This window comes from Coturnix japonica, chromosome 7 (assembly GCF_001577835.2).
Source record: "Coturnix japonica isolate 7356 chromosome 7, Coturnix japonica 2.1, whole genome shotgun sequence".
Lineage (NCBI taxonomy): Eukaryota > Metazoa > Chordata > Aves > Galliformes > Phasianidae > Coturnix > Coturnix japonica.
The window spans coordinates 27,552,993-27,574,455 of record NC_029522.1 but is presented as its reverse complement, the minus strand read 5'-3'; the positions used below and the strand labels follow the sequence as shown (position 1 = coordinate 27,574,455).

General features: G+C 39.7%; 1 protein-coding gene across 3 annotated transcripts in view; it reads left to right on the top strand.

Annotated features, from left to right (window-relative positions):
• The window catches only part of TMEM163 (transmembrane protein 163), a 95,667-nt gene that overhangs the window by 67,805 nt on the left and 6,399 nt on the right, over window positions 1–21,463 (top strand). For 2 of the 3 annotated variants that reach the window (XM_015868894.2, XM_015868890.2), the window contains 3 exons: window positions 4,319–4,415; window positions 15,592–15,703; window positions 20,115–21,379. In XM_015868894.2, coding sequence (XP_015724380.1) covers window positions 4,319–4,415; window positions 15,592–15,703; window positions 20,115–20,389 — 484 coding nt within the window. In that variant the 3' untranslated portion in view covers window positions 20,390–21,379. Of the gene's footprint in view, window positions 1–4,318; window positions 4,416–15,591; window positions 15,704–19,052; window positions 19,195–20,114; window positions 21,380–21,463 lie in introns of all 3 variants that reach the window. The other variant, XM_015868892.2, reaches the window with a different exon arrangement.

Below are 21,463 nucleotides of genomic sequence, written 5' to 3'. Positions count from 1 at the left end.
TCAGCTTTGCTGAAAAAAACTCACATTACTCCAGGGCTTAGAACTCATATTGCACTTATTGGCCTGCAGCACATTTTAATGCTGTGTTTCAGTTCCTTGTGAAGTAATAGTTTTCACGCTACCTCTTCACTCAGAGGTGAAAACAGCCTCTGTAGATTTTAACATTTCCTTTTCTGTGGGCTGCTGGGACTTATCTAATGCAGAAAGAACTCAACAGAACCTGCAGAGGGAAAGATTTTATTAATAAAGATTCATGGGCTTATAGGGTAATTCAGGTTGAATGAGGACTTGGAAGGTTTCTAGTCCAGTCTTCTGCTCAAAGCAATCAGCACTGACATCAGAATGAGTCACACAGAGCTTTACCCACTTGGGTCTTGAAGACTTTCAAGGATAGAGACTGCACAGTCTCTGTAATTAAATCTCATGGTGGAAAGTAGTCCATTTCTTTTAGAAGAATCTATCATGGTAAGATTCTCAACAACCCCAAACCCAGTTAGCTCTGAAGTTTAACTTGAAGGACTCAGGCTGGAGTGGAAATATATAAATAAATTGAATGAGTGAATTACTGCAAAATGGATAACTTGTATACATATTATACAATATATTTTAGACAAAGTTAAGCCAAGAAGGTTGAAGATGACTGGGGCACTGCTGACTAAATCACGTAGGGGTTGCTTTAATGTGAAATTAGGAAAGTGTAAGAGCACCTTAGGGAATGAGAAGAGCTGTCTATGTATCTATATCTAGAGAGTGACACACCCTGTTAGAAATTCTTTTGTTATGGGAAAGTTTAACTTCCCAGATTTAATGTGGTAATAATGTTAGAGGAACATCCAGATGCAGGTCTCAGCTGAGGCTGCATGAAAGCATTCAGTCTTTCCACTCAGACTTAGGTCTATGATTTATGGTCCTCAAAACTACACCTATGAAAACGCCCTGAGAAGTAATACCTGGAGATGATTTTTTTTTTTGGCTGATTTTTTTTTATTGCATATAGAATATTTTTTTTAAGTCCATAAACTATGTTAAGAAGTAGTATCTGAACCTGATCATTTTAGTTACTACTTTTTACATTAGATCCAAAATAATATCTTTAGTAGTAGCTATTATTGCTTAGCGAAGAGGGAGGCTAGATTTTTAATACTGCACTTTTTTTTAATCATGTTAATAGAACTGGGAAGTAATTAGACTGCTGCTGGCAATCTTGTTTTATTCCACATGGTGTCATCACATGGCAGGAATAATTTTAATGAATTTGAAGTGTGCTGATAAAATTGGTTTCAGGATGTAACAGAAATACAACCAAGTACATGAAAAACTTTTCCCTCTGTGCTGCTAAAATAGTTCTATCTGAGAGGTGTTAAGAGAATGTTAGCACTTACTTGCAGACTGCATTTACGTTCATCACTATTTTTTTCCAGAATCCTTAATTGTATTGCACCACCTCTACTGAATATTAGATCAGATTGACTTGAAAGAAATAATTACTATGAGCTTTGTGGTGAACTCTCCTCATTGGTATGGTGTCACTGTATTCCACTCACCAGAAAGATAGTAGGATTGTAATTAAGAAGTGAAGCATCTTGCTGTGAGTATTTTATAGCTGTCAATTGGTATGAGAAAAACTCTTTTATGAGTCATCCTTCAGTAACTTACCCCAGATCCCTTTTGAGATAATACATAGCAAAGCTTGTCTCTGAGGGTGCATTTCTCTTTAATTATTTTTATCTGTATATTAGTATTTCATTTAAAAAAATATTATAAATATGAGGATCTGGGAGTCTAAATTCAGATTGGCTGCTGCTTATGCAGAATAGTAACCCCCTTAGCTCAGGCCAAGAGTAGTCAGTGTGGCAAGAACAGCACAGAATTGCTCTGTTACATTGAGAATTTACCACCACACACATTGGAGTGAGTGTGGTCAGTTCTTGACTGAAATATTACAGAATTTTTCTCACTACTTGCAGAGAGCTGAAACAAATAATACCAAACTTAAGACAAAATTAAATCCATGCTTACGAGACTATTGTGATGTTTCTGCAGATGCAAATGAATTGAGTAGTTGGATTTTCTTTTCTTTGGAAAAAGACAAGAAGGGGAAAAAAATCAACAACTGAGGTGTCCTCTGTACGTTGTGAAATTCAGTTCCACTGATGTTCTCTTTGTGTTTGCTCTGAGTGCACGTATCCAGGACTGGTGTTATTCAAAGTGGGTATTTATAGAGTTGCATAAATATACATGGGCTGTATGTGGGTTGTTGTACTGGTACCATAATGAGTTGTAGTACTGTGTTCAGAAAAAGGAAATTGTCAGGTTGTAGCATGCCCATAATCAAGCTTTATCTTGGAGACGTGGGTTTAGATGTTAGTAGTGGAAGTAGGACTAGGAGCAATCAAAGCTCAAAAGCCAGACAAATTGTTTTAAAGTGCAGATAGTTTCATTCTGAATTCCTGAGGCAGTAGTATGAGTGATTTAACAGTTTCATCTGTGACAATGTTAGATTGAAAAGCTGACAAAATTGATGAATTCATTCTTTAATACAATGAATTATACTTCATGTTGTCATCTGGCTTTTCATATAGAAATACTGCATCAAAAGCACATTGAGAAGTATGTTCTGTAGATCATCATCAGCTTCAGAAAGTCTTGGTAGTTTCACTATTAAAACTGTAATATTAAATACTTACTATTGACTACTTAGTGATATGATCTTGATTATTCTTACATTACCAGTGCATTAAGACGTTTCAGATGTCTTCACCTTGTCCTTTCTGAGTCAGTCTGTTGTTCATTATGCTGCATTCTGGAAGATTCTAGAAAGCTCGTTGTCTTTGAAAATCCATTTATGTTTTACCAATGTTGTAAAACGCTTTGGAAATTAACAAGCTAGTAGGAAAGTCTGTTGTCTAATGGCTTGAGAAGAGCAAGGTTACAATCTATTTTCTTATTATGCAGGATAGTTAAACTTCAGATTAATTTTTGGAAGCTTCTTATTTGGTTGTATTTTTTATGATTTGCAGTTTAGGTAGAAATTATTCCTCTGCCAAAAGAAGTTAAAATAATACACTGGTTCTGGTGGTTTTGCAGGTAAATTGATACACTCCAGAGGACAAGATACATGTATTTTTGCAACTAAAGCACTATGTCATTACTCATAAATTTTGCATGGCAGTGGATTCAAAAAGCCAGCACGTAAAGGAGAAGCTAGGCTTGAATGAATGCTGAATCGAGCCTCAGACTGTATTTCTCTCTGCTGTTTAATACTCTTGCCACTGTTATAACATACTTTTTCTTATTTCTCTTAGCTATTTCCAGCTAAGTATGTATAGGGGAGTTTTTTCTGATACAGTAAAACTTATCTAGGAAATAACAAGCAGGTCAAGAACACTGATGTTAATTATTTGTCTGCTGGCATAAGCAAAGACACAAAATTGCAGTTAGGATTGTGTAGTGAAAGAGTTTACAAAGAAAGCACAAGGAGTCCAATGTAAGTGCCAGCCTGGGTGCTGCCAAGCCCTTAGGAAGTTTGTTGGTCAAAATAAAGTAATCATAACAGAATTGACCACAAAGGATGGTGAATTATAAACTCTCTAGGCTGTAACAGTACTAAATATTGGTATTAGTAGCCCATTCACAACAATTATTCTGTTATTTCATTGTCTCTTAAATGTTCTGTTTGTTTGCCTTCTCTAAACTGGATTATAATCTCTGTGGGGCAGGAACAAAGCATCTAATTCTGCACCTAATGTTATGAGGTTATGTTATGATTTCTGACATTTAGGTTTGCGAGACCCCTGGATAACCTGTGAAGTGAAATTAATGACCTAACGTGCTGAATCTTTTAATAATTTCCCTTAAAAACTTTTTTTCCTTGGAGATTTGGTGAGGATACAGAGGTTTAAGTTCTGTTGTGCTACTGTTCAGTTTTACCAACCATTTACTCTGGCTCATAAAGAGAGTGAAGTTCCCTTGATTATTTCTAGTGCCAGATCTTAGCAAAACACAGAAACAGACTGAGAGAAACAGACCTCTAGGGGAATGTGTGGTGGTAAATCATCAGGAGCAGAAGAGGCACGGCCTTCTTCCCCATTCTCAGACTGAAACATCTGTCCTGTCTTTTCACACACAGACTGGATTTTAAGATCTGGAAAGGACTGGGATGTTTCTTTTCATTCTGTTTTTAGTTCCAGCCTTTGTCTTTACATATGTAACATTTTTTTTTACTATTAGAATTTTGCTGTTATGCATCATCTGGAGTTATCAGCTCTCTCTCTTCTATGTTCTTAACTTTTTTTTTCTATGTATTTTTTTCTTCTAGAGCCTGCGTTATCTTGGGTGTCATATTCCTCCTATCATCTATATGTATTGTGATCAAAGCAATCCACGACCTTGCAAAGAAGGTTCTTCCAGAAGTGGTAAGGCAATTCATGTTCTTTGAAATTTTCACTTTATCCTTCACAGTACCAGTGAGACAGAGAAAGGCCAATGTCTCCTAAATTTTAAAGGTTTTTATAGGCTTGACTCCACCTTTTCTTCCCTATGCTTACATGTGCAGGCCAAATCTTTCTCAGCACATTCATTTAAACCTTTTGTACAGGACTACCGATGTTCACTTAAATTGAGGCAGTCTTTCTGGGCTTAATGGAAGTGGTGGAATTTTGATAGGAGAATCCTTCCAAAGTTTAGTATTGTTTGAGTATTTTATTTTTAATTTGGAAAAAAGCTTTTCTTTTCCTCAGCCTCCAATCCCAAAACCACATACAAATAGCAAGAACAAAAGAGGTGAAGGGAGAGTGCTGGGTGAAACAGCTGGCTTTTCAACCAGCTCACCGTGGAATATCACAAAGGGTTTTTCTCCTGTTCTTTGCTTTGTTTTGGTTATGAAAGCCAGTCCCTACCTGGCCTACAGAGCAGCTTTCCCCAACAGCCTTTATCTCAGCTCTGCTCTGTCCTGTCCTCCTTGCTTTGTTCCAGTAGCAGTTATTAACCTCCCTAAGCTCTATTCAACCAAATCAGCTGCTCACTGGAAGAGCCATTTGGCAGTGGTTCCACTTACAGAAGACCCTTCCTAAAGTGCCCCCAAAACGTTAGGCTTAGATTTAGTTATTGTATATTATGTATTGTATATACTACCTGACCCAGCTGTTTCGCATTCAGCCTTGAAGTATGGTCTATTTGTAAATGTGTGCAGACTTTTACATCAGGTCTTTCATACGTGTATTACTCCTCACATATAATTGTAGAGAAACCTCAACTCCTTACTTATGTCCAAGTGCAGATGGCCTGCTGGGTGCTGTGCTGTCATGGAAACTTTTGAGAAATTGGCCAACAACAGAACATAGTTATCAGTCACGTAGTGAAATTTGAACAACCACAAGTAGCATAGAGAAAGCCTGTGAGTGAAGGCATTATTCAATTGAAGCCAAATGCATTGTATGGCTGCAAGTGATTCCTGTTCTCTCTGCATTTCAGTTTTCCTCTTTTCCACTCTTCATAATTTACTGCCTCCTCAGTTTTACCAGTGTAAACAGCACATGTAGTTACTCCCCAGCCTGGTTCTGTCAAAATGATCGAGGTTAACTTGAACGCTTTTAGTAGTCATTGCTCCAACTCAACCAAAACATTGTGACAGAACTGGGTTAGGGAACGAGCGTGGATGTCTGTGTGCCAGCAAAGTAGAAGGAAATCCTGGTAAGGGTGGGGGAAGACCCTTCACTGATGGTTATCTAACAGTCAACCTTGTAACTTAGCTATACCCAAGTAGTGCATCTGGCAGCAGCTTGACTCGTATTGAGTGAGAAAATGAAATCTAGGTATAAGAAGCAGAAGTAAGTTAAGAAGGCTTGATGGTAGCATAGGTCAGGTTAATTTAGATGACTCAGCCTAATTCACTGGGGGGTTAATAGAAGTCCTAGTATTTTCAGCAGTAGGAACAAAACTTTAGAAGGTATGGCATCTTCCATCATTACAGGTACCATCTGGAGGTGAGTACTCTGTTTCTTATGTGGAAAGAAAAGTCTCCAAGAAATGCTGTCATTTCTCATAGTTTAACTTGCAATTTTTGAAATCTATGTGAAACAGGAATAAAGTTTGAAATCTACAGAAAAATGTCCTTGAAGAGCAGGTCCCACTATGTTTCAGGTGTCCTGTAGGAATCATTTGCACTGATCCCTTCTGTGACAAACTACCTCTGATTCAGACTTTGGTGGCCTAAAAACTGTATTGAGAAGGTGGATTCAACCCAGTCTGAGGATAAATATTTTGTTCCTGTGCTATCAGGCTGTCTGACTCAGGAATATCAATTGTTGGAAAGACATGTCTGGCAGGGCACAAACTAGTGGCAGAGTGAATGCCACATGCGCACAGAAAGGGTTTTTCATACCTTCTGATTTTGCCTGGAAAGTTGGTTGGAACAAGGGATGAAAAAAGCATGATGTTTCTGTCCTTTGTTAAATGACATGGCAAGGATTCTCTTCTGAGTCTTTCAGTACCTCTCACCATGTGAAATTGATTCAGGTAAGGGTTTCATGACAGTTGAAAGATCTCTGTAAACTAAGGATAACTGGCAGAAAAAGACAACTGAGAGAACAGCATTATAGCAAAGATATTACTGTGAGGTACTAAATGAGTAATAGCCAGTGAGGTATTAAACGTAAAGCTTACTATATTACTAAATACTCGAGGAAAAGAATGTTGTTCCATAGATCCCTGTTCTTTTGCTTTAGCTGTGCCCGAGTCTGATGATGACTTTCTACATGTGTAATGCTCCCTTAGCATTTCTCAGTGCTCTGTGTCTCAGTAAAAATCTTTCTTCTTCACAGTTCTTTGTGTATTTGTTGGTCAGAGATGTTTTTAGCTAACCTGCATCCGCTTAGGCAATGCCATTAGCTTAGAAGAGCAGAAATCTGCTCAAATGCAATCAGTCAGGGCATAAGTTTCTGCTTCTACTCTTTTATCTAGAGCAGCAGGGACACCAAACTCATACAAAACAAGCATGAAGAGCTCCTTGATGGAATAAGATGACGAAGGTTACAGTGTCTCACATATGAGTCATTATTGCATGATGCTTTCGTATAGTTTGTCTGAAATAGCCTTTCTTGAAGCAAAGGTCATTAAAGGTGTGGGTACTTTTCAAAGAGTTGTGTGAAATTTTAAATGTGCGACTTTAGTCTGATGGGATGTTGTGGTTAAACCTCCACTGGAAAATCTCGGTATTCAGATGCTGATCACAGAACTAATATTGTCAGTCTTTCATTAAGACAGAAATTGTTTTGTGAGTGTTGCTCTAATAGTTGTGTGGGATTCAAGACGTACAAGAATGTACAAGTTTAGGAGAAAATGGCATGCAATGTGGACGGATTAAATATAGCAAATGGAGGAGAACAACCAATCAGGTATCCATTAATGGGTTGTAGCATGCTAAAATTAAAAACCTAAAAATATAGTTAATGGAATCATCCTGGATCACTTATACAAAGTTTGTTGTATTTCTTGTAGTATATAAGATACAGTGTTTAATGTGTGTTGGTTTTTACTATTCATGTAATGAGAAAGATTTTCCCTTACAAAGAAGTTGAGATCTTTAAGACAGAGATTCTGTTGTCCTTGAAGTGGATGAATCATGGTCAACTGGCTTTCATGAAAATACTGCTAACAAGAAAGGATATGAAATTTGTATGAAGAAGTCATTTGAAATGCTTTTTCAGGTGTTTGGAACACAGATTTTGTGTGTGTGGACATTTAGAAAAGGACTATTTGGTATTTTTGTCATTTTATACAATGATATACAATGAGGTCTGACAGTCCTCACCAGGATTCAGACAACCAGAAAGAGAATGATAGTTGTACTTACGGCAATTCCAGGTTGAGCACCCCATCCATTACGTAAGGGGCTTAAATACCCACAGTTCCTTGTTAGACTGCAGAGAGGATATACTTAATTTGCAGGCCTGAGACTCAGGTTTAGCTCAGTGAGGCATTTTTCAGTCACTTAGCTGAATTCTCTTTTATACCATGCTGAACATAATTTCATTGAAGCATACTGAATGACAGTAGTTCTGGTGTTCAACATTTTGAGAAGCACAATCCTGCCAGCAGCAGGTGGGCCTCCTTCTGGTAATCTGCATCTCAGCTTGTCCCATGGCTTTGGGGATCCAAGCTTGTGGTGCCCTTTTATTTCTGTCACTTTCTGGTTTCGGTATCAGCAATATCTCATGACTCTGTAGTTGTGCGCTGTGGGAAGAAATACTCCCTTTTGTGGTTTTACTGTTTTCTGGTTTCTGAAAATAGTAGATTTTCAAAGGATTTCATTTGTTGCCTCCATAATTCCCATATTGGTTCTTAATCATTGTTTCCCGGTTAATCACCTCCATCCCATCATAAGTTTACCTCCATATGTCCCACTTTTCTGACAGCAGGAGAACTTTTTCTGTTTCATCATTTCTCTTATGGGAGATATTCATTATCTTCAGTCATCACTGGCTTCCTTTGTAACTTTCTTTTCAGTTTTGTCTCCATTTTCAGCTGGTGAAACTCAAAGAGACCATATGACTGAAGGTATAAGAGTCAACAGAAATTTACACTTTATTTTTCCAAATTACTGTTGAGCACTAAATTGATATTTCTGCAGAACTTTAAACTGTAATTTCTATATCCTGCAGTTAGTTGCCTGTCAGGAATTTTCACTATGAGGTAGACTTACAATTTTCCCTGTGCATATTCTGTTATATAATAATTAAAAAGAAGCCTGCTCTAAAAAAATGGCATTCTGTGTCAGGAGAGTTGGCCAGTGAATTAATTATTCACATACAATAGCATAATTAATGTAAGAATTTAATTCTATATTGGGAAAAAGTTTCTTTTTAAATAAATGAGGCATGTATTAATCCCCAAGGTTTGAAATACAATCCCTTCTGTGAACATTTTCAATATTTGTGATACAGAGCGTTGCTCTATATCTGTAAAAGTGTGAAACCAAAAATATAGGCCAGTTTTTGGCGCTTTAGAAATGATTTATATTGAGCACCAGTGGACACAGTCAGGTTAACCAGGCAGGTCCTGCTTTTCAGAAAGCCATGCTACACCTGATTGCCTGATTGTCCCGTATGGGCCATGAGATGACTGAAAGTCATCCATGAGATGGTACTGAAAGTCAGACTGGCAAGCCTGCAATTCTTTGGGTCATCCTTCCTGCCTTTCTTGTACACCTGAGTCAGATTTGGTAACTGACAGTCAGCTGTGACCTTCCCAGTTAGCCTGGACTGTGAATGAAGACGAATCTGTTCTGTATGGTCTGTAGAGAATCCAGCTGACATCTCAACTTGCCTGGAGTTTGCAGAGATGCTTCATTTACTTTTGGAGACAGATTTGTGTGGGTGTCTATGTAGACACAGTTTCTGCATGCATCAACACTTAAGTTATTTCTCTACCAGGCTGTGACCTCCTTTCTCATTTATCTGAAAATGTTTTTAAGAAAAGCATTCATATTTTATGAATTTAGAGATGTAGTGACACACCTCCAAATTCATTCTCTCCTGTTGTTATCACATAGCTTGGATGCTTGTGTTTTTGTTCTAGATTTATTGGTGAAAAGAAACCAAGTAAGTGTAGGTGTGCTGTATGGAGGTCTGGGTAGTGCCCTCTGTATAACTTAAGTGTGCATTGTTGCATTGGGCTTTCTCTGCATGATTGTGAATCTGTTTGGAGGAAGGAGCAGCTATGACAATTTTCACTTGGAAAGCACAGAAAAGTCACAAAATACTTGGGTTATTTTTTCTAACAAGGCGGAGGGATGTACCATTACAGTTACAAACTCCACTTCTCTTTTTATTTCTTATGTGGCTGTGATTCTTTATTTTTGTCCGACTTGTTCCAGCATGACGTGCCACAGTTATTATTTCAGTGATAAACTCCTGGCCCCTAGGGACAAATTTTGTCACTCACCAGTTCTTAGCCCCACCTTCTTCTCCCCCCACTTTCTTTGTTCCTGAAGCACTTGCTGGAACTGCTCGAAGTCGGCCAGCTGTTCTTCTTTCCAGGGTATTTGGAATTAAATTTTCTGACAATTTTAGCTGTTCTTCATTACGTCTGACTTAGGAAGTTAATCAACATTTGGCACTGGGAATATAAACCTTCACTGTGTTTACCCTTCCACTTAATTTTAAATGAATCATTCTCAGATCACGTAATTTCAGTTGTTATTTTTTTTTTTCTACAGTGTTGAGTATTGAACCTAAAATAGAATCACTTTGTGGATCGGAAGTGATTTACTTTTTAATTTATTTTTCTAGCTACCAGATTCAGAATATTTTCCCTACTGTTACTCACAGCATTTGTTCTCCAGCCCATGTTGGATGCAATAAGACAATTCCCATTGGAAAAGGAATTTCCATTCCTTTATTGTTGTTTCAGAGAGCTGTATCCGTAGCCAGTACCAACCCTGCAGACTTGGTGCATATATTTAGTGATACACCATAATGTTGATGACATTATGCTGTGATTTCTATATTTAAAACTCACATTAAGCATAGTTTTCAAGCATTGCTTTCTGTTTAGATTTGCTGGTGTTGGCATTTGACAGCTCTCCAATAAAAATTCTTTTTTCCCCTCTTTTTACCTTCTCCATGTCAATCACGATATATTCTTGAATAATACATACAAAATGGTATATTTCAGTTTGACTGTTGCCACCAAGGATTCACAAGCATTTTCTATTTCAGAAGGCTAAAACCAGCCCAACCCAGCAACACTGAGAGTGACTGTTTTAATTTCACCTGGGGTTGTAAATCAATACCTATTTACTATTCAGTTACTGCTTATGTTTCCCTAGATAGTAGTGTAACACATGTAATGTCAATGCAGTTTGGCATTTGTCCTCATTAGTATGGCAAAGGACACTTTTTTGCAAGGGTAAGCAAGCATCACGCCATATTTCTGACATTTCCTTCAGAACAAAGAAGGAAAATGTAATCAATTTGTATACAAAAGACGTGATGCACATCTGATGTGGCGCCTCTGATGCTTTTATAAATGAAATCCCTTGTAAGATTAGGCTGCTTGTAGTTCTATCACATATTATTGGTTGTTGAATGGAAGCTAGGAGTGGCACAGTGTAGCTTTTTGAGCTCTAGTTTATTTGCTAATTCAATCATTTATAATAAATATGTAACATATTTAACATCAACAGTTGAATTCGAGGTCGGTAGCAATATAGGGAATACTGCTTGTGACTGATGTACCTGGTATGTCCTTTTACGTACTTCTCTTTGTTTTCTATCATATATGCATATCATTTCTTGCATACCTTTTAAATCAAATGACTGAACGTATTACAGTTTAGAATCCTGTTTTATCATGATCACAGTGGTATTTCATATGGTTTGATGCTTTGTTATTTGGCACTAAAACACACGTGTTGTTTCAGATTGGCGAGAATGTTGCTGATATGAAAACCACTTGAAATACAGCTGATCACTTTTCCTCAGCTCTGGCTTACAGGTTGTTTTAAGTGATTCATGACAAGTCGTACTTCCAGGTCTTAGCATGGTGATAAGAATGATCTGCTAGCCATGTGTGGGGTTACGTGGTACAGATTGCAGGTCACACCTTGGGTAATGCCCTTCACAGCCCCTGCACCCTGTGAGCAACTCTTACCTTACTGTCATTATTTACTTCTTGAAATGCTCTGCTCTGTGGAGCTGCTTTGTTGCAGTGCTTCAGCACTCAATGTGCAGGTTTAAACATTCATAACAAATTTATTTTGGTGCTAATAATAGGTCTTTATGTCTCTGTGTGAAGTTTGCTGCCTGAGTCAGGCACAGGGCTGTCGGTTTGTTTTCTGACAGTGCAAAGCAATTAAAACCCTCATCCCTTTTGAAGTCAGCTGGCGAGATGGACCCTCCAGCTTCCCAGAAGCTGCCTCTAGACTGATTACATAAACTACTCATTACTTGTGAGAAAGCGGGATAGAAATTTAGAGGCTGTGTCTGTATAAACACCATCCTTCAGGGGAAGAGCAGGGGAACCTGTCCTTTTTGGTTAACTTTGGTAGCAGTGCTGGATGGGTGAGGTGAGGGGGAGCTGCTGAAGTGCTGCAGGAGCAGGCTGCTGCTGTGGGGATGTGAGACAGGTGGTGAGGAGCAGAGAGGGGCAGAATCGGTATTTAACACCATAAAGCTGGCTCGGTTTGGCCCAGTCACAACATCGCTTCTGCCAACAGCAGCTACAGCGTTCCAGAAATACAGCCCTCCCTCCTGAGCCAAGATGCCTCGTTTTATTTTAAACCCTTCTTTCCTGGGCAAGGCTCAGCAGAGAAGAGGTACAGCACCACAACACACAGCCTTCTCTGGGTGGGGGGGGAGGGGAATGGGATGGAGGAGCTGTACCAGCAGCTCCCAGCTGTGACTGGGTCACAGAAAGTTAAGGAGAGTGGAAGGAAAGCTGCAGCTGTGCCAGGAGAAGCAGCAGCTGACTTTGGGGCAGAGTACAGGAGGGCCAGAGAGGAAAATCATGCATACAGATTTTAACCTTGATTTTACATGTGTTGTTACCACTGATTATGAACACTGATACCAATACCAGTAAATATGGTACCAGTAAATATGCTCAACACTGTAAGCTCAAGGTGAAGTGAGAACATTTCTGTATCCCCAGAGTGGAAATGAATATAAAGGATGGTAAATGTAGGATGGAGGGGAAAAAAATAATTGTTAGAAATAATATAGTTTGAAAGTAGAGCAAAGTCTTAAAGTCAGAATTAGTAAGACTTTATAGGAAGATGCTGGCAGCACAGATCAGCTAAAATCTAGTTACTAGCCTGAGAATTGTGTTAAAGCGTCTCTCCCTACCAAGCCAAGTGCTGAACCATCCCCTGCAGCTTTTTTTAGTTTCTACAATAGATTTGGAAAGATCAAAGTCTCAGCACCATCAATAGATTTTCCTTAAGCCATAAGATGACTGCTCTTGGTGTGATCTTTGAAAGCAGGGACTAAAGAATTATTGCATGTTTTTTAAGGCCTCTTCTCGTTTGCACCAGTGGGGACGATGCATTGGGATGAAGTGCAGGAAAGCTGCCTGCTGACCACTATTATTCCCTTCCTGGGACCAAAGAAAGCGTCATAGGAAAGCTTGCTTTTGGGACACTGTCACAGCATAAAATGCTGTGTAACGAGATGGTCGTTCAGGCTGAGCACCAGCTTTGTGCACACAGTTGTTTTATACAGGAAGCCATCTAGTAAGATATACATGTCCATTCATTGAGATTTCTTGTAAGGTAGTAATAGTGTAATGAGTGAATATGATCAAAAGCAACGGAAAAGGAAAGAGCTTTGTTTACAATGCTGAGAAGCTTTTATCATATGGAAATGATCAGAATTTAAATTTTTATCATCTGTCACAATTTGCTGCTGCTGCTTTAATTAAAATAATGCCATGAATACATACAGTGAGTCTGGCAAGATGTGCTTCGTGCTGTTAATGACCATCAGATGCTAAGGGAAAGGGACACAGAGGGGGCACGGTGGAGGGAAGATCCTGAGGGAGACAGTGCCAGATGGCTGGGCTTATTTTATTAATTTAGCTCTCTATTCTGGCCTCTTGTCTTCCTTTCTCCCAAGGATGGGTTAGTTCAGTGGCAGTCACTTCACATCACAGCATGATGTGTTTAACTCTTGCAGCCCCACAGCACTGCAGCAGCAAGGGAAGCGCACCAGCCCGGTGTCCCCTTGCTCCATAGCTCTGAGGATCAGTTGGTCAGCGTTGTTCCTTCCAACAGTCACATCCTCCACAACCCTCTGCTACGTGGCCTATCAACAGCACCAGCTGCTGTTCCTAAACCACTTCCAGCCTCTCTCCCTGTGTGTGCGCCCCAAGGAGCATTTCGAGCAGCTCGTTGCCCTGTTGCAAAACCTTCTTGCTGGATGCTTCTTCCAGCTCCCAGGAAGCCAGGGCTTCCAGAAAGCACAGGGAAGGCTCAGGAGTCAAAGTAGGTGATTTTTTTCGTTACACTTCGGGTTTGTCTCCTCGCCTGGTACTGCAGTGTCGGCCGCCTCCGTGTGGCTGTTGTGTGGAACTGCTCTGAGCTGGTAATCTCGTGGTCCCAAACCGCCTGAATTCACCCCAAATGTCTATGGTATGTGCTGTGACAAGGGAAAAAATATTTAGTGAAGTGTAAGCTGAGATTAGATTAAAATCTGAAGAACAGTGAGAGTTTGTCAGACTGCCAAGATTAAATCTTGGGGCACTGTAAATATACTCGGCTGACAGCAAGCAAACTTTACTGGACACAATTGCTTGAGTACATTCCAGTCATTTGGGTAGAATACTTTTATCAATGTTTGTTAACCTGCTGTTACACAGTTGCCTTAGTTCTGTTTTCTATCTGCTTGTGTTTCATGCTCTTTCCCTCAGCACGTTTTGCCATAATATTCAATACTGTACCAGGACCAGAAGGAGTGGGCTCTTGGCAGATGTAGGAAACTGTAATAAATGGGAGGCTGCGGGGATGTGAGCACATCACACCAATATCTTCCTAAGCAGATTTTCACAACCCTCTTATCATTTCTTTGTGCCTTGAGTTGCTGCTAAACTAATGGAAATAGATGGAGCTGATGATGAATCATGACAATGTTTATTATAAGTGGGGGGTTTTGCCAGGCTATTTTAATCAGTAACAAGGTCCCAGTGGCACCGGCCCACTTAGACCTGCAGATAAAAATATTCTTGCTAGTTCCTTTATTTGTACTGATGTTACAACAGCTTAAATTAAAGCTTGTTTTAGGAGCAATATAATTAATCTGTTTTGGAAGCATTGTGGTTAGATTGCAGAAGAAACACAGGGACTGCTGTTGGGTGCTTGATTGCAGCAGCTGTGTTTCAGCAGTTTCCTTGTATCCCACCTGTTACAATCAGAAAGATTAACACAGTGGAAGGGCAATACAGGAGTGTAATAGCAAAGGGACCAGTGCAAATGGAATGGTGTTACAAAGGAAAAGTGCTCACCCATCTCTGAAGAGACAGACTCACAGGAAAGACTCCACAAGGGAGGAATCTCCAACCAGAGATCCCTTAGAGATCCTTCCCTTCCCTTAAGAGAAGGGAAACTCTCTTCCCTTCCCTTTAAACTTCCCTTTAACTTCCCTTCCCTTTAAAGCCCTTAAAGCTGTTGCTTAGACCAGACTTTAGAAAGAATAGTGAATTATTATTTCTCCCCCACAGAAAAATCAACAAAGGTCTGGTGAGTGAGATCTCAATCCTTCACCCTGCATGCAGACTTCCTTACTGATTGCATTAGACATTAGGTTACTGGGCAGCCCGCAGTCAGCCCAGCAGGTGGATCATCTCCCGAATCTCAGGAGTTTGAGTCTACTCAAAATGTGTTGCTTGGAACCATCATTAATTACATTTGCAAGAGCAATTACTGGTAGTCGTATAAGCAAAATAATCACCAGCTGTCTGAATGTCATAACCTAGGAGGTATTATCCTCAGGTTGTATTCTTCAGTGGCACAAATAATTGCGTACTAATTATTAATTTTTGTCAATTATGCTGCACAGGGCCAGAAAATATACTAATGTCTGACATCTTTTCTTTCAGGATGACTTTCTGTATAGTGTCTCTGTTTTAAGCGGCATCCTCTGCACTGTTTTGGCAGTAATCAAGTTTATGCTGGGCAAGGTCCTTACAAGCAGAGCGCTGATAACTGATGGTGAGTGTGAACACAAACCTGTTGCACTTGCAGATTCTCTCAGGACTGTGGTAGACCCAGAGATACAAGCGATCCCCTGCACGTTAAGGAAACTCAAGTTTCAGGTTACTCTTGGGATGCGTTTAATTATCTTAAGTTATTTAAACCTACTTAATTTTTTGTGTGATGGATAGGAGCACATACATTTTATATTGCCACACATATAAATACGTTATGATTATTTATGTATTAAATATAAAATAAGCAAAAAAAAAGAATCAAAACAGCAGTGCAGAATAGAACTGAGCTACTGCCTCTGTGTATGTGTATCTGCAATAGACATCATTGTTTCTATTGCTTAGTACAGGTTCCCCTTGACATTTTGAATCAAAAGTATCTCCAGTCTGCAAAATGGATTCTGGAAAGGATCCTGGGAGCTGCAGACCAGTGAGTCTGCCTTATTTTGCTGTCAGAGTGCAAGCAGGGCATGTTTGCTAGGCAGATTAACCTGAACTCTAAAAGAAATGTGTGGCTTGTTTTTTAAACAGTTGGCTTTTTCAGACAAAATATTAGATGAAAAATTCCTGAATAATTCTAGCTTTGAGTTTGTCTCCTGTGTGACACAGAAATTGCTTCCCTCCTAATTACATCCTTGAGCTAATTATATTGCGACTGAACTGGAGCTTGCTCATTCTTTGATTAAAGAAATTAGGGCATAAGGTATACAATTACCTTGTTCTGCTTATTACCTCTATTTTCTTCCCTCTAGGACTATTTTAGAAAACGTAGGAGGCTGGTATTACCACGTCTGGTTAAATATCTTCCTTCATAAAAAAACATTCATGTATATACTTAGTTTATTAACAACCAGGAGGAGACGGTATGATTCAATACCCGGGACAGATTTAGCACTCCCCTGCAATTCTTTTTTGAGTGCTTTCAGTTTCCTACTAACTTACCTCCTGTGATCACTGGCTGCAGACCAACAAACTGTTTGGAGTAACTCAAGCTTTTCATTCTGAAAAACAGATGTATTTTTTCTCTCATGCATGCCAATACTTGATGATGTTTTTTCTTTTGTTTGGTTGGTTTTTAAGAGTAGGGCTTTGCAACAGTAGATTTTTAAAGCCTAAAAGTATTAATCCTTATGAAGCAAAATATCACTTGTACAGTTCATTTACAATGTAAGTATCTTAAAGGACAAATGCAGTGATGAGACAGACAGGCAGTGCCATCCAGTATTGCTGTAGGTTTTAGACACCCATTTCCTTCCCAGATTTAGCCACCTGTTTTTTCCCGAGCTTATGCATAGAACGTGGTGTCTGGATTCATACCTGCAGCCGATACGTGATTTCCTGCCACACCAACAAAGAAAGGTTTGCCTGAATGACAGTCAGGAAAAGAGGCCAGTTTCCTTTTTAAGTAGCTTTTAGATCATTTGGAAACATCAGCCAATAATGACAAGAAAATGTCTTATTATTTCCTGCCTTTTGGACACCATGCTAATGGAATCTGGCTTAAGCTGGTGCATGGAACTAACACTGGTTCAAACTATTGAATTAATTAATACTTAATATATTATACACACAATATATATGTTTCATTCTCAGTAGAAGTAGTATGTTATATTTCTTGGTATTACAAACAGATGAAGCACTAACAAGGTGGTTTAGATGCTGGTTTAGATATACTGGTATAATTTTTCCAGTAATCAAGCATGTATATGCAAGATTTGTGATCCCAATGGCATTACCACAGTCACAAAAAATCCCAGATCCTTTTCTCATAGCTCTGACAGCCTGATCCCTCTGTATTCCCCATTATGTCTTGGCAGACGTGGCAGACATGGAGACTTGGCTGACTAGAGCTGACTTGACACAAAATATTGGCTATTTCAAGTTAAGTTAGACTTTTTCCTTTGTCACCAAGGTATCTACCAAATGAATGCAGTATTGGTGGCAATTTTTGTTGTAGCACAACAGTGCTGCATTCTGGCTGACTGTGGAACAGAAAAATCAGGAAAAGGGAGTTTGGAAAGGAAAAGAATACAATCAATGACTGAAAAATAATCAGACTAACAAAGAAGAGCTGAAGGAAAAATGACACCAATCATTCTAAAAGCTCTGGAAAGATTTTGAAGGGATGATCGTAGAAAGGAACAGTTCAAAAAGAGAGAGAAAGAGAGGAATCTAAAATGATGTCTATACAGCTTATAAGTAATAGATATGAATCTGTTCCTGGGATTGTGGTGTGTCTTCTCTAATGCAGTCAGTGATGCATGAAGCTCTGAGCTATAGTGCCACAGACAAGAAAATAAAATAAATATCTGGAATGGAGTAAAAGCCTTTTCAGTGAAAAGTTACTGTGCTCATTCTCTCTTTAATGAGCATCTTGGGCATCCTGGACTCTGGCTGACTCCTGTTCAGAGAAAGTGAGAGACTTCAAGTCCCTCACTGATCTTGCTTTGATGTTCCAGTCAGGGCTCGCTGTGTGTGCTGCAGCAGTTATTACCTCATGGAGATGATCTTTGGAAGGGCTGTATTCAAGGGGTACAGACAGCCAACCACTGGTCTGCAGCTCAGAGGTAGATGGTTCTGATTCATGATGACAAGCTACAAGAGGGAGAAATGCTGTGCTGGCAGAGTCTACGTGGAGCAGTCCAGCATTTGAAGGATTTAGCATCAAGAGATGAAAGATGTTTGAAACAAAGAGCAGCTAGAATTAGGATTTGGAACTGAATAAAGTCACGTGAAACATACAAGGACCAACTGAACCAAGACAGCCAGTATGAGGAAATGGATGTAAACTCTTACAGAGAGAGTGGTTAGGCCCTGTCCTTGGAGGTGTTCAAGACCAGGTTGGACGGGGCCCTGGGCAACCTGATCTATGGGGGATCTATGGGGCCTGTAGGGGGATCTATGGGGCCTCTATGGGGATCTATGGGGTCTATGGGGTCTCCTGGGCAACCTGATCTAGTAAAGGTGTATGTTTGGTGGCCCTGCCAGGCAGGGGGGTTGGAACTACATGATCCTTGAGGTCCCTTCCAACCCGGGTCATTCTGTGATTCTTACATCAGAGCAGGCAAGTGACAGGGCTTAAAAGCAGTGGTCAGACACCAGATATGGCAGGTTTGATTTGTAGAACAGAAGCATTGCAGTCTGCTGGCTAATGGTGTGAGCAAATGGCACTGCTGCCTCAATCACACAGTGAAGTGGCACACAGGACACCTCACACAGGGATCTCCGCCCTGTCTGCAGTACTGGCACAACCACAGCTTTTCTCCATACAGGTGAACTCTTCTGATGTGACATTGTTGAGATTTGGTTCTTCCTCTTTCTTTTCTTTCTTTCCTCTTTTTTTCTCTGTCTAGGCTTCAACTCTCTTGTAGGTGGAATAATGGGATTTTCCATCCTTCTTAGCGCTGAAGTCTTTAAACACAATTCTTCTGTCTGGTATCTGGATGGCAGTATAGGAGTTTTAATTGGACTTACAATATTTGCCTATGGAATCAAGTGAGTATCTCCTGCTAGTAGATATTTCAGTACATATTGCATATGGGCTGTCTTTGTAGTGTAAAGAGCCATAGCTCTTAAATGCCTGTTTAACTCTTAAATGCCTGCTATCTCCAGTTACTGCACTTTATCAGACCAGCTGCCAACAGTGTGGCACAGTGCATGGAAATGGGCAAGAGGGTGTCTGTCTCACAGCAGAAGGAAAGAAGCCAGAACTTAAAAGAAATCAGAATTGATTTAATGGGGCACTTCTTTACCTGAGTGTGGAAATATAGTAATGGAACAGTTCTGGCTTCAAAATACTCGAAAAATAACCTGGAATTTCAGGGGTGATCTTAGCTGTGATTTCTGCCCTACCTCCACCATTTAACAGCCTTTGAACTGGAAATCAGCCACCTTTTTTCAAATAATATTGTTTCTACTGAATGTTAAGATGATTTATTGGCTCAAGGCATCAGAAACAGAATAATATTGAATGAAGCTCTGCTACAGTTTCTTTTGCCTGCAAGGAATCTGAGCATTTTGCATTTCATTGCCATTTCTCTATAAGAAAAGGGGGCAATGCAGCATCTTATTCAATTGGAATTGTGACTGCTGAGAGGTGGACTTTGGATGCAGCGAGTGCTCAGCTGGAAGCTGTGTGCTTTTCTTCCCTTAACCTTGGAAAATTAACATTTTAACGGAGAATACTTTTGAAAAATCACTGCAATCATTGTTATTTGTTTCCACTGCAAAACTCGCTGTTCTGGAACACTGTAGAGGCAAAACAGTGCTGAAGTATTTCAATGTACCAAACAGCCTCAGAAGCCTTTGGAGCAGCCTCTGAAACCATGCTGCACCCATGCCATCATCTGCTTCTGCGTGGTGCCACCACCACATGCTGCCACTCTGCATAACCACTCCTGTGCTTTCCTTTGCAGGCTGCTTATTGATATGGTGCCCCGCGTACGGCAAACGCGCCACTACGAAATGTTTGAGTGAAGATCACGCCCCTCTTCTTTGTAAGGACTGTAAAACTACAGCAGATTTGGCAGGTGGTGCCAATGGTATTTTATTGAATATGCAGTTTGTTTCCTGTGGTCCGTTTTTGTTACAAGTTTGTTTCAATGGGAAATCTCTCTGTAAAATTGGCATATGTGCACACTGCTTGCAATTCAGTGAAACAGCAGCATTTTTCTTTCAAATATGCTATTGATTCCTGTGACAATAGACAACATGCAGTTTGCAGTTTTAACCCAGCTGCCACATTGTATATTCTGGAGTGAAAGTGTTCTTAATGATGTGATAAACCTGTGGGTAAAGAAGTGCCAGTTTCAGATCTTGTTTTTTGGTTTTTTTTTATGCCCTGGCCTGTATTTTCCTGATCACATGCTGTAACAGAAGTGCAATCCTTGCTAATCTCTTTGGCTGACAGAATATCCTGTTGTAAAGAGTGGACTCCAAGAGCTGTGTTGCTTTGAAACCCTCACCTGGGATCTCCCTTCACCCCTTTTTAAATAGGCCCACGGAAAGAGTGGTTACAAACCTCTCTGGGTTCAGAGTGGTTCTTCATTGTAGCCCTAAACTAAGTGAAACGATACCTCTTCAACTTAAATTCTATTTTTTCTTAAGAAGACACTGCTGATTGCTTTGCATGGACCAAACAAGCACACACAGTATTACTGTACAGACCAAAGCCAAGAAGTCATGCAAGGAAAAGAAGCTGCTTGAGGAGCAGGACTCTGTTCTGTTTTACTTTACACAGGCGTGTCGGTGTGTGTGACTGTGGTTGCTCTGTAGTCTGACGATGGCACAGCAGTGGCTCAACTGGGTGGTGAGATAGAAATCTATTTATTAGATTTAGATTGTTCTGTAAAGTGTTGCTCACCTTCCATCGCACATCTTATGTATTACTTACTAGCAGGTGAAATTATTGAAGAAACTTGATGTATAAACAATAAAACTGGTATCTATTTTATACAATACCATAAGTAACATTTAAAAACTATTTCCAGAATGTACCATAGAGCAAAGTCTTCCTGTATAGCAGCCTATTAAACTGGATTCTCTGGCTATATCCATTTTCTCTTTATTTTATGTATTTCAGGTTGGCTTTCACAACACAGAGTCAGTACATTGCTTCTGTGTATCACAGGTGAATTAAAAATAGCAGACAGTCCACCGCAGAGGTTGAAATTGGACTGTGGTAAGTAGCCAAGTAGCTGGAGATCCCCATTTTTAGCTATTCTACACTAGATTATGTAAATGAGAGTAGATCTCCAATGAGACT